The sequence below is a fragment of the Vicia villosa genome, linkage group LG2, assembly GCF_029867415.1.
Source record: "Vicia villosa cultivar HV-30 ecotype Madison, WI linkage group LG2, Vvil1.0, whole genome shotgun sequence".
In the NCBI taxonomy this organism is placed as follows: Eukaryota; Viridiplantae; Streptophyta; class Magnoliopsida; order Fabales; family Fabaceae; genus Vicia; species Vicia villosa.
In genome coordinates this window covers 189002027-189019590 of record NC_081181.1, presented here as the reverse complement: position 1 = coordinate 189019590, position 17564 = coordinate 189002027, and the positions used below count along the sequence as shown (strand labels likewise).

Sequence of the window (17564 nt, the reverse complement as noted above, 5' to 3'; positions counted from 1 at the left end):
TGTTACAAAGTTCAAAGTGTCAAACATATAAAAGGTAAAAAAAACCAAGTTGATTGTCAGAATATGTTTTTTTTTTTATTTTATTTTATTTTTATGTTTGATCATTTTGTTTGAAGCGACTTTGAGAGATGAGTAAAACTCTTAGTTCTCAATTCTATTAGTCGAGAAATCTCAATCAAGTCCACACATGCATGTTTCTCTCATACCCACCCGTACACCAAAACTTATACTAGTCTAAGTGTCGATCTTCCATCTTGTGGGTCGGTCAAGAAGTTCATATGCGTCTTTTTCTTCGTGCATACTCATGTCTGCCAAAATATATAAAAAAAGGAAAACATTAAACAATTTTTGTATTTGAAGTCTGAAAACTCCTTACAATAAACTGTGTGCTTCCCAAAGGTATATCGATACACCTTATGAAGAATAGTTAAACCGTATCAATAGGAAATAATGGAATCATGAGACGAAACCTTATCAATAAGAAATAATGGAATCATGAGGCGATACCTGAAGATAGTAAGATACTCTACGGGTTACATATGCTATCCTAACCAATTGATAAGAATAACTAGAAGAAAATTCTGAGCATGTGCTATTTGCAAACACCCAAAAATGTTACTTCCATGTTCTAGAAACTTTTATTATAAATGACCTTACATAACAACATTGGATTTCAGATGCCTTCCAATAGAACATACTGCAATATGGCGTATCCCACCATCATGGTTTAATAACAGCGTCAAGGATCAGGAAGATACTAACTTTGTCAAACTTATCAGGCATCTTCTACCTATCCATAAGTTAACTATTGGTGTGATAGAGCATATAAGATCTCTCGCAATAACAAAACCTTCTCCGGACAGTGTGCCTAATATTTGGGCTCGCGAACTATCTCTATCACATGACGTCCCTTTGGCAGGTAACAATTTAATATACTTGAGAAAGTGTCAACTTTAGCCACAAGGGGAACTTCAAAGAACATGGTGGTCTACATTAAGGGAGGTGGCTTGTATGGTGTTAGACTTCAAAACCTTAAGTATATATCCATTATAGAGGCTAATCCTAATGATCTCAACACTTTCACAACCGTTGTGAAGTGTCAATCTATAACATTACAGAGGCATTGCGTAATGTTAATTTTCATCTTTTTATATTTTTCTTCAATATGATCTCCTCCAAGACCCATATCATCTTGTCCATAACTGTCTAATAGTCTGTCATCTAATTTGGCGAAACTATCCGATTCTCTTCAGGTAGCCAAACAACCTAAAATGTGATGTTATTGTAACAACTTGTAATTCCCATACATGAAATCCCACTTATTATAAGGCTTAAACACATGTAAATTGCAACGAGGAATAATAAAAGTTGATTCCAAGCACCTACACAACGAGACCCATCACCACATCATAACAAACCGCTTTCAATTCCTGAGAGAAACCAAAATGACAACTATGAGGTATATTCTTTATAGTGTACTGAATAAGTGACTCCCAACACAAGAGGAAGGGGAGAGGTGAATTTTGAAGTGCATAAATAGTGATTACTTTAAAAATTATTTTACTTTTGAACAAAAATTTATATTAGTGTAGAGATAAAGCAGGTGAAAATAGAAAAAATGATTTAGAGAAGAAATAAAGTTAAATAATAAAAATTAAAGAGATATGGATAGCGAGACTGCACTAGGATAATCAACTCCTGTCCCCAAGAGTTTCTTCTTGAGAATTCTACTAAAACAATATCTTGAGCTTTTAAGGATATGCTTATCAAAATTATTAAAACAACTGAGAGGTTTTATATAGGTTGATCCCCAAACCAAATGGAACTTTGGCGCTTAAGCTCACGAACCAAACAAAAATTTTACCGGCTAATCTCAAGAACTAAAAAAATATTTTACATGGAAAATATCAAGAACCAAACGTAGATTTTGTGGATATTTGTGCTTGTAAGTATAAAGTGGGAAATCCTGCAGAAGATCCATCCGATGTTTTGATGACGACAACGATGATTAAATTTGGTGGCAATAGCTTTCAAACTTGATAATGGTCACCTAATCATAGAAACATCTAATGTCTCACCAACAAGATACTCATGATCTAAGTGCTGATATGATCATAAGCAATCCAACAAAGAATCTTAAAGTCTCAGAAAAAAGTAGGGAAGCTCGCCAGTTCGTGTTAGTCGGTCATGTTAGACGAAGGCAACAGTCTAGAGTGGGGAGGGGGGAATAGATCCCCAATTAAATTTTCTTTGATTAATATTATGATTTTAAAATATTTTCTATGGCAAGCGAAATCAATTCCGGATCAACACTCGTCTATCCTAAACCGTTATCGGAAGAATCAGATATGGGTATTAAACCGCAACGTTTTGATATTAACGTACCAGAATGATGAGAACAAAAATAAATAAGTTTTTCAAAAATACGTTTGAACAATTTTACACTTCGATAATCAATTTCCAATGAAATAAGAAGCAAAGATTGACTAAGATAATTTATAAAACACTTGGTGTGCAATAAACACCAAGTTGATTTTTCCTTTGTGTTATTGATGTACAAATCCAATTGCAAGTTTATAGATTGCAATTATATTAGCACAGACAGTTTGAAATATTTCAACACCAAATAAATTATCTATATTTAGAAATTGCACACTAAATGAATTCATAAATTGTAGAGAGAGAGAGAGAAGAATTTGTTTTAGCATTTACCCAATAAACCTCGTTATGGGTACATCTGCCCCCAAATCCAAAAGGTTGATTACAAGAGAAAAATAGAAATTCAAACCCCCAAATCCCAAATTTAATGTTGATTCTATCTTCTTCTCATACCTTTATATTAAGATGGATCAAGTGACCCAAGATATTCAATTTGATCCTCCACAACTATGAAAAAGGAATTTAACAATAGTTAGAATAGGTATATAATCATACAGGTCTAGGCGTTCTTATGTAGCGTATCATTGTTTATGTGGTAAGTTTAATCATGATCCTGTGACCGTTGTAGTAAACTGGAAAGCCACCTCAGAAAAATGAGGAAACTGTCGATAACTACCTATTATCAAGAGATAGATCGAGAAGAGTCATCAAGCCACTCAGAGACTTGGGTATGCAGAGACGAAGAACCTAGAGACTATAAGGAAGTTATGAGGAGTTGAAATAAGACTGAATGGCCGAAGGCCATGAATGATGATATGAAATCTCTTCATGATAATCACACCTGGGAACTAACCAAGAAACCTGCTGGAGCAAGGTTAGTCAACTGTAAATGGCGTCGAAGAGATACAAGGCAAGGTTGATCGCAATGGGTTTCACTCAGAAAGAATGTGTCAACTTCAATGATATGTTTTCTTCTGTTGTGAAGCATAGGTCCATTCAAATGTTGCTTGTCATGGTGGCACAATTCGATCTTGAACTGGAACAAATGGATGTGAAGACTGCATTCTTGTATGGTGATCTAGATGAAACGATCCTGATGAGGCAACCTGAAGGGTGTGTCGAAAAGGGGATGGAATATTATGTATGCAAGCTAAACATATCTTTATATGGACTGAAACAATCTCCTCGACAATGGAATAGGAGATTCGACAAGTTAATGGCACGCATAAGTTTCGTTTGAAGCCAGTTCGACCACTGTGTTTACTTATGATTTCTACCTGGTAATTCATTTACTATTTTGTTGCTTTATGTGGATGATATTCTCATAGAAAGAAACAATGTCGAAGATGTAATGAGGGTGAAGGATGAACTCAATAAAGAGTTTGATATGAAGGATCTAGGAGCTGCATCCAGGATCCTTGGGATTGACATTCGAAGAGATAGAAAATAGTGGAAATTATGCTTATCTCAAGAGGCACACCTACAGAAGATTATCGAAAAGTTTGGTATGTCGAATTCAAAGCCTGTTGTGACTCCAAAAATTCCTCAATTCAAGCTAAGTATAATTAGTGTCCTAGAACTGATGTCGAAAGAGTTTATAAGAATAGCATCCCATATGCTAATATAGTAGGTTATTTGATGTATGCTATGGTGTGTACTAGACCCGACATAACATATGCAGTAAATCTTGTAAGCAGGTACATGGTGAATCCTGGAAAGGCTCACTGACAAGCATTGAAGTAGATTTTAAGGTACATAAATAAGTATATGAATATAGTCCTAATTTATGGTGGAGTCTTGGGTGAAGATAGTAAAGTAGTAATCGAAGGATATGTCGACTTTGATTATGCAGGTTGTATGGATTCTAGAAAATCTATTTTTGGATATGTTTTCACTATGTTTGGCATAACTATTAGTTGGAAAGCAACACTTCAAAAGGTTGTTTCATTATCAACCACTGAAGCAGAATATATTTCCCTCACTAAAGCTGTGAAAGAAGCATTGTGGCTTGAAGGCTTTGCGAAGGAGCTGAAACATCAAGCTCGAGGTATCACTGTTAAATATGATAATCAAAGTGCTATACACCCGTCAAAGAACTCAACATATCATGAGCGAACCAATCACATCGATGTGAGGTTGCATTTCATCAGAGGAGTAATCGAGCATGGAGAAGTCCAAGTGCATAAGGTTTCGACATATCACAATGCTGTTGATATGATTGCCAAGACATTGCTGAGTTGCAAGTTATTCCACCGTATGCAGTTGATAAAGCTGCATGAAGAAAGCTAGTTTGGTCTTTGATACTATATAGTTTGTTCCAAGTTTGAGATTTGTGAGAATTGGATCGAACTCTATTAGGTCGAAGGGTAGCTTCTGGTTCAACAGAGAATATGCATGAGGCGAAGCTTGTTCCTATGCTGCTGTCGAAGAGCTACATACTGTAGTCGAAGTGTGTTCTAGTATGTGGGTGTCGAAATGCTAAGGTTGTTAGTATTTTGAGTTGGACGTGTTTGTTATGTCCAATTGTTTAAGTTAACTTGTACCCTAAGTTAGCTTTTAATGAGTATTTGTGAAAAAACCCATTAGTTTAGTATGTTATGTTTATTTTAAATAGCATACTAGTCTCCCATCATTGCATACGATAAATCCTAATTTAGGGTGAGAAGGTTATTTGTTATTCTTATAACATTTGTAATCTTGATTAAAAGAGAAAGTAAAGAATAACAGTTATAACCAATTCATTGTTGTTCTTCTTGCTTCCCATTGTGCTCCCTAATATATTTTGTTCTTGGCATCGTTTTTACAACAAAGGAGATAACAAAACATAACATCTTCAAATTTCAGAAAATCTCTCTAATTTCAGTTTGTTGTTCAATTTCTTCTTCTTTTTTGAATATTCATACATAACCTTTAAATAGCCCAAAGCTTGCAGCTCTGACTTCATAATGCTCTCATCTTCATTTCCCCATTTTTGTACCATATCGTCATTCCATATGAACAAATTATATGTTTCATCACTCCTCCTAATTAAATGGACATATCCAAAACAACCTTCATTTATTTTGTTCCTTCTTGCATTGGTACGAAACTATACGACCATCACAACCAAAAATTTCCAGATCGAGATTTTACAGCGGAAGAAGATATATAAACGCCTTTGGATGAGTTTGTCTTCAAATGCGACATTGAAATAAAATTGAACAACAACAATGTTGAAAATATTTTACGTACCTTAAAGTAGAACATTATGTAGATGTTGTTGTCTTCTTCCCGACGATGTCTACGACGTTGGTGTTATGGTTGTTTCTTGGGTTAAAGGCCTTTTACCGCCTGCCATATAGGCGTGTTTTGATTTCCCCCCCCCCCCCCCTTAAATTTTTTTTTTTTGTAACAGACCTCACAAAAATATATTACCATCATTAAAGACCCTATTCCATTTTTTTGTGCAAAAAATGCCTACTTGGACAATAAAAAATGCTGACTGTGCATATGCTGCACACGTGACATTTATTTTATTATTTTATTTTTTTTATAATTCCACGTGGAATTTCGTAATTTTTTTAATTTTTTTTTAAATTTTTAAAAAAAATTTAATTTTTTTTTAAATTTTTTTTAATTTTTTTTATATTTAATATTTCTTTTTATTTTATATATATTTATTTAATATAAAAATACTTAAATTAAATGACATATAAATAGATGATGTGTAAAATAGAATTTGATGGTATATATATATATATATATATATATATATATATATATATATATATATACACACACACACACACACACACTTATATTTGTAAAATATAACAATTTGATGGTACATATATTTCTTTTGATGTGTAAAATATAACAATACTTATATTTGTTTTTTTTAAATATTTTTTAAATAAAAAAACTACGTGTTAGGGTTTTTTTACACATTTTCTCAGCAGTTTCTCACATTTGCTTCCATATTTGCTGCCTTGGATGACTTGCCGATTTTTAAGAGAGTTGGCTGGCAGTTTTCTCTGTGAAACCGCCGATTAAAAAGAATTTTTGGTACAATCACTCCATGAACTTAACCGGATTGTTGTCACGGAAAAAAGATTTCGATAGAAAACATTCATTCATTAATTAAAAGGTACATTGAAAGTTACTAACAGAAAGTAAGAAAACATAAACATCTAAGAAATTACAACGGTTAAAACAATGTCATCTGTTCCATGCATCATTCGAGTGCAATCCACGTCGTATTCCACATTCTCCCACCAACGTTCCCTTTCTCCGATGACAACACCACCCCTTGTTCTAAGCCTCTTGATATTTCTTATCTCTTTGTTGGGTTCGTACTCCCCTTCCAAAAACCCCAGGAGAGTCCTCTTCAGTTGGGCCGCGAAATTGATATTCCAAAACATTACCGGCATGGGGGGTTTCACTGCAGAGTATATGACATGCCCGCTCCTTCTGGGGTAATCTGGTCCATAGTCGAGACATTTCTTTGGTGGCGGGGGCTCTGATTTCCGGTGCGATCCGTCTGGCCTAATGCGAGCTTTCATTGTTGTGTTTGTGTTTGGTGTATGGTGTTTGTGTTTCTGTGTATGCATTCAACCCTAGGAACCCCTAATTTATAATAGTTGTGGGTAGAAAAGGAGTACTCTTGCGTATTGTTTACAAGCACGCCTAAATTAAATAATAAATGCAAGCACACTGATCAACGCCTGACTTGACGTGACTAAACGAAAGCATGCGTATTTGACTGTCCAAAATATAGACTGTCAGTATGGGTCATTAAGACAGCTTCACTACAAGACAAATACATGAGTAGTTGATTTAATTAAAGATAGTACAAATACATAACTAGTTGATTTAATAAAAGATAATACAACAATATAATTTTGATTTTTCCTTTTGCTTTACTATATATATATATATATATCCTTTTGCTTATACCATCAAATTCTATTTTACACATCATCTATTTATATGTCATTTAATTTAAGTATTATTATATTAAATAAATATATATAAAATAAGAAGAAATATTAAATATAAAAATTAAAAAAAAAAAACGAAATTCCACGTGAAATTATAAAAAAAATAAAAAAATAAAAAAATAAAAAATGCCACGTGTGCAACATATGCATACTCAACGTTTTTTTATTGTCCATGTAGGCATTTTTTGCACAAAAAAATGGAACAAGGTCTTTAATGATGGTAATATATTTTGTGAGGTCTGGTACAATTTTTTTTTTAAGGGGGGGAAAGTCAAAACACGCCTATATGGCAGGGGGTAAAAGGCCTTTAACCCTTGTTTCTTTTATCAGTGGAAAAATAGAAACTTAGTGTTTAATATATATTAAGAAGCGCCAATGTGTAACAACGGTTTTACAAAAGAACCGTATAGTTATCTCTATTAGTTTTTATTGAAATATAAATAAAAATGAAAAGGTGCGCATTAACGTAAGAGAAATAAATTATTTGAGGGAGCTGAGGTTCGAACACAAGAAAACTTGATTGTATCACCATGGTTACGGAAGTAACCGTAATTATTCCCTTAAAATTTTAATAAAAAAATATAAAAAAATGTTAGCGCATGAGTTTAGAAGTGTCACCACGGTTTTGGGAAGAACAGTGGTGAGCTTGGCGTGTTGTATGCGCCTTTTGTAGTAGTGCTCCAGCTATCGCTACTTCTTTGACAAAACCCCCTTTCTTCAAAGCTTTCACTCGGCTGAATCCCAATTGTAATATCTTGTACTAAAAACCCAATTTTATCCTCTGGTTACCATTACTTCTTGGACAAAGTCCCTTTCTTCAAAGCTTTTATTCGGATGAATCCAAATTGCAAGTTCTTGCGCCAAACCCCCAAACCAACATTGATCTTGGAGGGAAAACCCCAATTGATTTTATCAATGAAACCCCTAAAAAATTCCCAACCCAATTTGTTTTACAAATCCTAAATTAGACCTTATCAACCTAAATCTAGATGACATCCAACAAAAATGATTATGTGTAATTATTTTGTGTATGCATAAAGAGAGGTTGAAAATGATGAAAATCTCTTTGTATATTCTTTGGTTTCATGTTTGTAAAAGATGCATGGATGTGTATATATGTGAGTGTGTGTAAGTGAGAAAATAATTGAAAAATCGTACTTAGAAAATTTTACATTGTGGAAATATGCACATGATGTGTTGACCTCTAGAACCAATGTGTTTACCTATGGTGTTTATGTGTCAATCTGAAATTTGTATGTGTTGACCTGTGTTGTCTATGTTTCAACCTAAAATTAGTATGTATTGACCTGTGCTATCAAGGTATCGACCTAAAACTCGTATGCGTCGACCTATGTTGACCAGAAAGTTAGATTTTGCAAAAACACTGAGCATATGTCGACCTATAAGTTGAATGTGTTGACCTATAATATCCAGAAAATTTGGTTATGCAAAATTCATTGCATTTGTCGACCTGTATATGCATGTGTCGACCTATGCACTAGTTTTTCACATAATTTTAACTTGTAAAAACATTTATAGACTGATTTTAAATGTCCTAAGGTTAAAATGCACAACTAGACACATAGAATAAGGTCCAATATACACAAATACTAAGTGTCCTAATTTTGACATCATTCAAAACATACTTCTAATTTGAAGATATAATACCATGAAACACATATAATGACAATATGATAACATAAAGCCACTATAAAAATATAGATTGAAAAACACATGGTTTAACAATGAAATTTTTGGAAGTGAGCAAACATGAAATGTATTATTCATCAAATATATCACGCATTTTGGAACATAAACACGCAATCACACATGATAGGAAAATTAGCAATACATAAATTTTTAAAAGAGTAGCTTGCGTACAAAGAGAAAAGTGAAACGATACTACCTCACCGAACGAGACACGAAGGATGCACTCACATGAAATAGAACTTTCTAACAAAAGTTAAAACAAATGTAAAGAGTGCCTATATACCTTTTGACTTCAACGTCCTTACTACTTTCATCTTTGTCTAAGGCCCCGTTAGTGGACATGGAAGTGTCGATTGACCTTGCATCTTCCATTCCAAAGCGTTTAAGCAACTCTTGGCAGTATTTTGATTAACACACAAACATCCATTATTTGAGCTGCTTGATTTGAAGTTTGAGAGAGTAAGCCAACTCTCCCATTAGATTCATTTCAAATTCATCCTGCATTAGAACTCTTTGACCAATTTCATGTTAGTAGAACCAAATATAATATTATAAACATAAATTTGAAATAGTTTAAAATCTTCTGAGCATGCAAAAGCTAGTAAAAGGTGTATAGCCTCGAGTTGGTCAATTAGAGCATGATTTTCCTTATAATATATGCCCTCCTCTTGGTTATATCCTTAGGCCACTAGCCATACCTTATTCCTTGTTATCACTTCGCTTTCGTCCAATTTACTACTGAAAACCCACTTAGTACCTATAAAGCACAAGGTCGCATACATCATTCCTTTTAAATTGATTCAACTCATTAAGCCTGTCTATAATCCAATGCTCATCAAATAATACCTCTTTTGTGTTTTTAGGTTCAATTTGTGACACAGATGCAAAATGATAACATAAATTGGCGCATTTCAGATGTTGTAGAGACTGTTTACATAGGTAATCCTCTGAAGCTATTGTGGAGCTTCTAAAGCATAAACCCCAGGATTTAGGATTTAGAAAACCTTTTCTTTATTTTGTCTTTTCATTTAGTTTGAACATGTTTTTGCAATTTGACTAGTTTCTTCTTTGGTTAATTAAATTAGTTGAATTTAAGTTATTAAGAAGTTTAGAGTTGAGTTTGAAATTTTTAGAGTTGAGCTTGAGAATTAAATGAGTTGAGTTTGAGTCGTTATTGAGATCTTAAAGGATATGCCTTTAAAACTTAATCTTTAAATCAAAGTTGTTAGAGTTAATTGTGAGTTATATGAATATGCCTTGTTGGATATTAATGGTTGGTTGATGTTATTTTGATGTTGTTGATGAGTACTGTTGAGAAATTAATTATTTTAATTATAATGATGAGTTATGATAAAAAGTGTTGAATTATGCTGAGATGTTTGGTTCAAAGAGAAACCATTGTCGTGGCCTTGTATTGGAGATGTTCATGTTGAGTTTTTGGTTTAGAGAGGAACCAATGATGAGTATTGGAATTGGAGGTTTGAGACGAGTATTGCATTTTGTTTGTCGCATTCATGAATTATATATATGATAGATGGGAAGGACTTCGGTCCAGTGACAAGTAGGACTTCACTCTAGTGACGTGTTTCAGGTTCACAGAGGAACCAATGATGAGTTTTAGATTTAGAGAGGAACCAGTGACGAGTGGATTTATCAGTAACATACCTCTGACTTCCAAAACTTTGGTACCACATGCATTGAAGTAGAGGAGATGAATATATTATATACATAATTTCATTTGTGAATGATTACTTTTTGTGGATGAGTTGTGTGATCGATTATCGATGCTAGTTATACTATCCTTGCTATTTTATGCACCTTTAATATATATGAATGTATTTTCACCCATGTTTGTTTCTGTGTTTTTCTTTACTCTTGTGGTGCAGATACGCAGGTAGGTGAGCTTTATATGTTGCTTGGGGTTGGAGGACAACGTAGTTAGCCTTATTCAATGTTCATCATTTTTTAGTTTATTTAGTTTCCACGCGTCGCTCTGATAGTGTAATACTAGAACGAGTTACCTTTCAATTTTGTGTTTTGAGAATTGTTGAACTAGTTACTTTATGAATTGAAATAAAGTTTATTTTTTATTATGAGACAATTAAAGTTGAGTTGTTATTATTCTGCTGCTATAAATTGATAGATGATAAAAATATTTATGCTGAGAAAATATGACACCATTTTTGAGTAAACTAATCCGCTTTATTTAATAAATTAAGTGTTTGGGGTTTAAGGTGTTACATGTAACATCTAGAAACTATTGAGGGAAGACTACATATGTGATGTTGCATTAGTTGAGTTTGATAATGATGCAACTAAACTCTTGAATATGCGATTTGGTCATCTTAATGAGCGTGAAATGATGAAACTTCATAAGAGAAATCCATTTAAGGGTGTTCGTATTTACAAAATGGATTTTTGCAAGTATTGTGTACTTGGAAAATAGTAGCGTGTTCGATTCAAGACTAGAAAGCGCAAAAAGTTGAAATTTTAGACTATATGCATTCAAATGTGTGTGGGCCTACCAAAGAGTTTCCATGGTTGGTTCTAGGTAATTTCTGAATTTCATAGATTATATTTTTTCAAGGTTTGAGAATATATCTTGAAGCATAACTTTCATTTTTTTTTACCAAATTCAAGTTGTGGAAGGCAGAGGAAAAGAATCAAACATGCCGAAAATCAAGTATTTGCAGTCAAATAATGAAACATATTACATTAATGTAAATTTCAAGAGGTTCAATGCGGAACACGATATTCAAATGAAATTTTCATTTCATAGGACCCCACAATGAAATGGCATGGCAGAGAGAATGAGTAGTCTTTAACTAAAATGGGAAGATCTCTCTTGTTAAATGATAGACTATCAAATGGTTTTTGGGCATACACAGTTAACATTAACATGATGTGTTATCTTATTAACAGATTACCACGAGCTTCCTTGGAGGGGAATTTTAAAAGGGAGGTATGTACAAGTAGCCCTATTGATATTAAAAATTAAAAATTTTTGGTCCAAATTATGTGCATATATTCAATGAAGATCAATCCAAACTTGATCCAACAATAAAGAAATGTGTATTTTCCACTTTTGCAAAAGGTGTGAAAGGTTTCAAGCTATGAGATCCGATTAAAAAGAAGATGGTAATCAACAAATATGTTGTTTTGGTGAGTCGTTAATGTTGAAGAAGTTAGTTACAACATTTGTCTCAACATATGAAGGAGAAACTTCCAACAAATAGGTGATTCATGTGGATGTTAACCCTCCACCAATGAACAATATGCAGGTAGTTCATGAACCACAAAAGGAATTCGATTCTAATATTAAATGTGTACAAGAAGTTACAAAAAGTTATCAGTCTGAAATTATATTATTTGAGATACAATAGATTTAAAGAAGAAGTTACAAAATGTAGTTTAGTAAGAAAGATACCCTAACTTCTAATAATATAGAAACTCTTGATTTTCTTTGCTGATAAACTTTGATGTGTGAAAATTGGATTCGAAGACAATTTTAAAAGACTTCTATCAATCAACAATAACGACAATACTAACTTAAATCCATTTTTAGCTCCATATCGATTTCCACCAATCCTAAATTCCAACAAAAAAACCGAATTCAGAAAAGAGATGAATTTGGTGGATCTCCCTACCATATGAGGTAAATTCACATGTTCAATAGCAATGGCAAAGCAATGAGCCGGATTGACAGATTTTTGCTCTCGGAAAACTTCATTGATGATTGGAAAATTGAAGGGTAATCTATTGGTGCGAGAGATATTTCCGACCATTCTATGATATGGATTAAAAATAATAAAAAGGATTAGGGCCCTAAATCCTTCATATTCAACAATTCTTGGATTAAGCATAAAGATTTTTATAAGTTTGTGGAGGAGGAATGGCACAAGATCATAGTGAAAGGGAGGGGAGATTTTTGTTTGGTTGAGAAGTTGAAAATTCTTAAGGGGCGGATAACTTGGTGGAATAAAATGGTGTATGGTTGGATTGATCTCAACATTAGCAAAGCTAGTGAAGAGATGCAATTTCTAGATAACAAGTTTTTTCTTTTTGCAGGTAACATACCGGAGGAGGTGGTTAGGAAGAGGTATAAGGCGGTGGAGGAGTTTTTGGACAATTTTAATAAGAAGGAAGGTTTTCTTAGACTTAAATCAAGGCAACTTTGGCTTTCCGAAGGAGATTGTAACACTCGATTTTTCCATAATTCTTTAAGAGGTAGGAAGGGTAGAAACTTGTTGTGTTCGATTGAGTCTAACGGGGGAAGGTTGGAGGAGGTTTGCGAGATTAAATATCATATTTTCAATCACTTCAAAGGCTTTTTCAAGGAGGCTGTGTCGTGCAGGTCGGAAGCGAAGAAGTTATACATGTTCTCTTTATCTGCTGCCGATAGTTTGGAGCTCGAGGGATCGTTTTCTGAGAGGGAGGTGAAGGATGCTATTTGGGCTTGTGACGGGAACAAAAGCCCGGGGCTGGATGTTTACTCCTTAGAGTTTTTAAATTTTTTTGGGATATTCTTAAAGGTGATTTAATGAGATTTTGCTCTGATTTCCACTCCAAAGGGAAGTTTGTGAAATCCATCACATCTTCCTTTTTAGCTTTGATTCCTAAAAACAAGGATCCTCAAAATTTGTCCGAGTATCGTCCTATTTGCTTCGTGGGGAGCTTATACAAGAGCATTGCAAAATTGTTGGCCACTAGAATTAAAAGTGTTATTGGAAAGTTGGTTTCTCCTAATCAGACAACATTTGTTTCGGGTAGAAACATGATGAACGGCGTTTTGTTGGTGAATGATATCCTTGATTGGACTAAAAGAAAAAAAGAGTTGTCTCCTTCTTAAAGTCGATTTTGAGAAGGCGTATGACTCCGTTTCATGGAACTACCTTAGAGATGTGATGAAGAATATGGGGTTTGGAGCCAAGTGGTTGAGTTGGATGGAAGCTTGCATTTTCACGAGTCACTTGTCCGTTCTTGTTAATGGAAATGCCACAAAAGATTTCAAGGCTTAAAGGGGTTTGCGTCAAGGTGATCCGTTGTCCCCGTTTCTTTTTGTTTTAGCTATGGAAGGGTTAACTTCCTTAGTTATAAAATCCGTTGAATTGGGCGATTTTAAACCTTTAAAGTACGGGGAAGAGGAATATATGGATATCTTATAATTTGCGGACGACAGTTATTCTTGGAGAAGCTTCTAGAGAGAACCTTTGGAACATGAAAGTTTTGTTGAGAGGTTTCGAGCTTATTTCGGGATTGAAAACCAACTTCTCTAAAAGTAATGTTTTTGGAGTCAACATAGGAGATTGGCTTATGAATTCGGAAACGACTTTCCTTGCTTGCAAGAAAGGTAGTATTCCTTTTTTCTTTCTCGGAATCATGGTGGGAGAGATTCCTAGTAGGAAGAAGGTGTGGAAGAAGGTGATAGAGAATATAAAGAGTAGGCTCTCATCTTGGAAGGGTAGAAATATTTCGATTGGTGGCAGGGTGACGCTTATTAACGCGGTCCTTAACGCTATACCTTCTTTTACTCTCTCGTTTTTTAAAGCTCCGGCTAGTGTTGTTCATGAAATCAAAGGGCTTCAAAGCATTTTCATGTGGAGTGGGAACGTGAACAAAAGAAGTATTCATTGGGTGAAATGGGAAACGGTTTGCAAGCCCAAAGAGAAGGGAGGTCTTGGTGTTAGAGATGTAGGAGAGATTAATAAAGCACTTCTCCTCAGGTGGAAATTGAGGTTTCTTAAGGAAGACCAAGCCATATGGAGCAGCTTTCTCGAGCTGAGATATCATGATATTAAACTAAAGGTGCAAGCGTCTTGTGGGGAAGTTCTTAAAACGGACGATTCCATTTGGTGAAAAGATGTTATTACTAATGATGTGAAGGGGGATGCTAGCGAGGATGGTTTTACAAATTGTGTTCAGTGCAGATTAAGGAAAGGAAGTAATATTTTATTTTGGCATAACTTTTGCTTGGGAGATCAAACGCTTCGCAACAAGTTCCTGGATTTGTTCGATCTATCAACCAATAAGTTTTGCTCTGTTGATGATGTTGTTAATTGGGAGAATGGTATTCTTTCATGGAAGCCATTCCTTCTTTTCGAATCTGGCACAGTATTGGGGACGAATGCTGTTAGCGAGTTTGCTCAGGCAGCTGTTTTTGAATCGCAGTGGAGGGAGCTGCAGCATATGCTGCAATTTGCCGTTATGGTGCAGGACGACAAGGATGTTTTTGAGTGGAGGTTGAACGGTGATGGGGAGTTCTCGGTGGCGAGTATTTCCGATTTGATATTATAAGCCAAGGAGGTCGTGTGGCAGTCCGAAACGGTTAGGAGGTTGAACGTTTTGTGGAAGTTGAACATTCTGCCCAAGATTAAGATATTCACGTGGAGGTTGTTCATTCACAGGTTACCCTCTAAAGATTTGCTATTGAGAAGGGGCGTGGCTAGCATTACAAATAATCAAAACTGCGTCTTTTGTAATTGTCATCCGAAGTCTTTGAAACATTTATTTGTCTATTGTCAAATCTCGAAAGCTATTTGGGATTGGATTTATATTTGGTTGGGTGATGATGAATGTTTGTCGTTACAGGAGTTTATGAGTTTTGATTCTATTCAAGAAAAGGTGAAGTCTATCTTGGTTAGGGAAATCATCAACACCATTTGGATAGCAACTAAATGGAGTATTTGGCTTATGAGAAATGCCATGATCTTCGAGAATGGGCCCTATAGCTTTGAGTCGGTGCGTTCAAACGTTATGTTCTTTTCTTGGAGATTGTTATCCAGTAGTAAATTATTGTCCAGGTCTAGTTTTTATAAATTACCATTACTTTGTTTCAACTCTTAATACAGTTTTTTGTGTTGTTAGGGTTGCACCCCTAGTGCGATTTCTTATATCAGTTGTTTATTGAAAAAAAAAGAAAAGTAATAAAACACATTTAGCCTTCCAAGAATTCACATCTGTCAGCAAGAACAACAATACACACTTCAATCCATTTTTTTAGCTCCCTCAACCAATTTCAACCCAAATCTTCATACAGATATGCAAGCACATCCAGACACGCCTATACCATGACAGTTTGAAACTCTGATAAAGCACAAAACCCATCCCCTTGCAACTCATATACAGTCGGCATTTAGAAAAACAAGTGAGAAGCCATTTCACCCATTTTCATCCTGCTGCACATCACTCCAACTTTGGCTTTAGGCCTCTAAACGGATTAACTGGCACCCCTATGAAAAAAAACATGTACTCTAAAACTAAACATATAATCAAAGAAAAACTTTATTAACCATAAACAGTTGCAAACATGATAAAAAAAATTAAATATTAACCAATGTCATATGTGAAGCAAACTAAAACATCTATCTTCCACCAACAGTCTGAAGGAAATTTTATAAGTTTCCAACGAGAAGAGCAAAAACCATAGTCCCAACCAACGATGGAAATTTAATCAGGGAATTATGGTTGTTTAATTACAAAAACTATGACCGATGAATCAAACAAAAAATAAGATCAACCTTAATAATGAAAAATTTAGAATAGAAATAGTTGTAAAATTTGGTAAGCAAATTTCAATACTGGTAGTTAGTATCTAGCAGTAATATTTGTGGATAATTGAGAAGATCAATAGAAAAGAATACCAATAAAGGCCAAATAAAGAAGGAGAGAAGCTCAATCCAGACGTCTCTCAATGTCATGATTAATAGTTTTTATTAAAACTTATATGCTTTAAGAAATAATTCATTTGCTATATGTGTTTCTTTTCTTGACTAAAGGTGTATTAGTTTCTAATCCTAATGAGCCATACTGCTCCTTCAATCTTTATAGATAAATTAGTTCAAGAGCAATGCTATTTAACAGGAAGTCTTTTTCACTAAACTGTCAGCAAATGAAATTTAACCTATTAAATTAGTTGTTGGCCGCAAAATAAGGGAAATCCTATTATTAATGGTGAACATTGATACCGGTATCCTCAACCAATCAAATATAATAATTCAATGCCACATCATTTTTATATTTGATTATATTTTAAAATAAATATAAATTTTAAAATAATTTATACTAAAGGTATTGGTACCCAACTTAAACTCATGGATACCAAAGAATTTACCTTAATATTATTAATATTTTATAAAGAGCAGCTGCTATATGTGTGAAACAAAAATGTCCAAACTACAAATAATCTGGTTTATCAAACCAAAACCTAAAATGAGTTCGCTCATATGGTTTGGTTAACCATAGACACCCCAATATAAAGTAGTTTTAAACTCAATAATTTATTTAGTTATTTATTTTCACATCATTTTCTTATTTTCTCAGATACTTTTTTAACTAATTAATTTTTATAATTGTTTGTAGTTACCTAGGATTGGAACACAAATGCAATAACCTAAGTTGGCCACATACAACTAACTACAACATGTAAGTGCCATTGAACAATCCCACAATATTTCTCCACACTATCACTCCGTCTTCTTTCCCTTCCTTTCGCTGCAT

General features: G+C 34.1%; 1 protein-coding gene across 1 annotated transcript; it reads left to right on the top strand.

Moving 5' to 3' along the window:
• The first annotated feature begins 13051 nt into the window (after window positions 1-13051).
• On the top strand, window positions 13052-13917 carry LOC131650921 (uncharacterized). Its single transcript, XM_058920620.1, has 2 exons — window positions 13052-13526; window positions 13601-13917. Exons 1-2 carry the CDS (start codon window positions 13052-13054, stop codon window positions 13915-13917), a joined length of 792 nt encoding a protein of 263 aa, XP_058776603.1.
• The last annotated feature ends 3647 nt before the right edge of the window (window positions 13918-17564 follow it).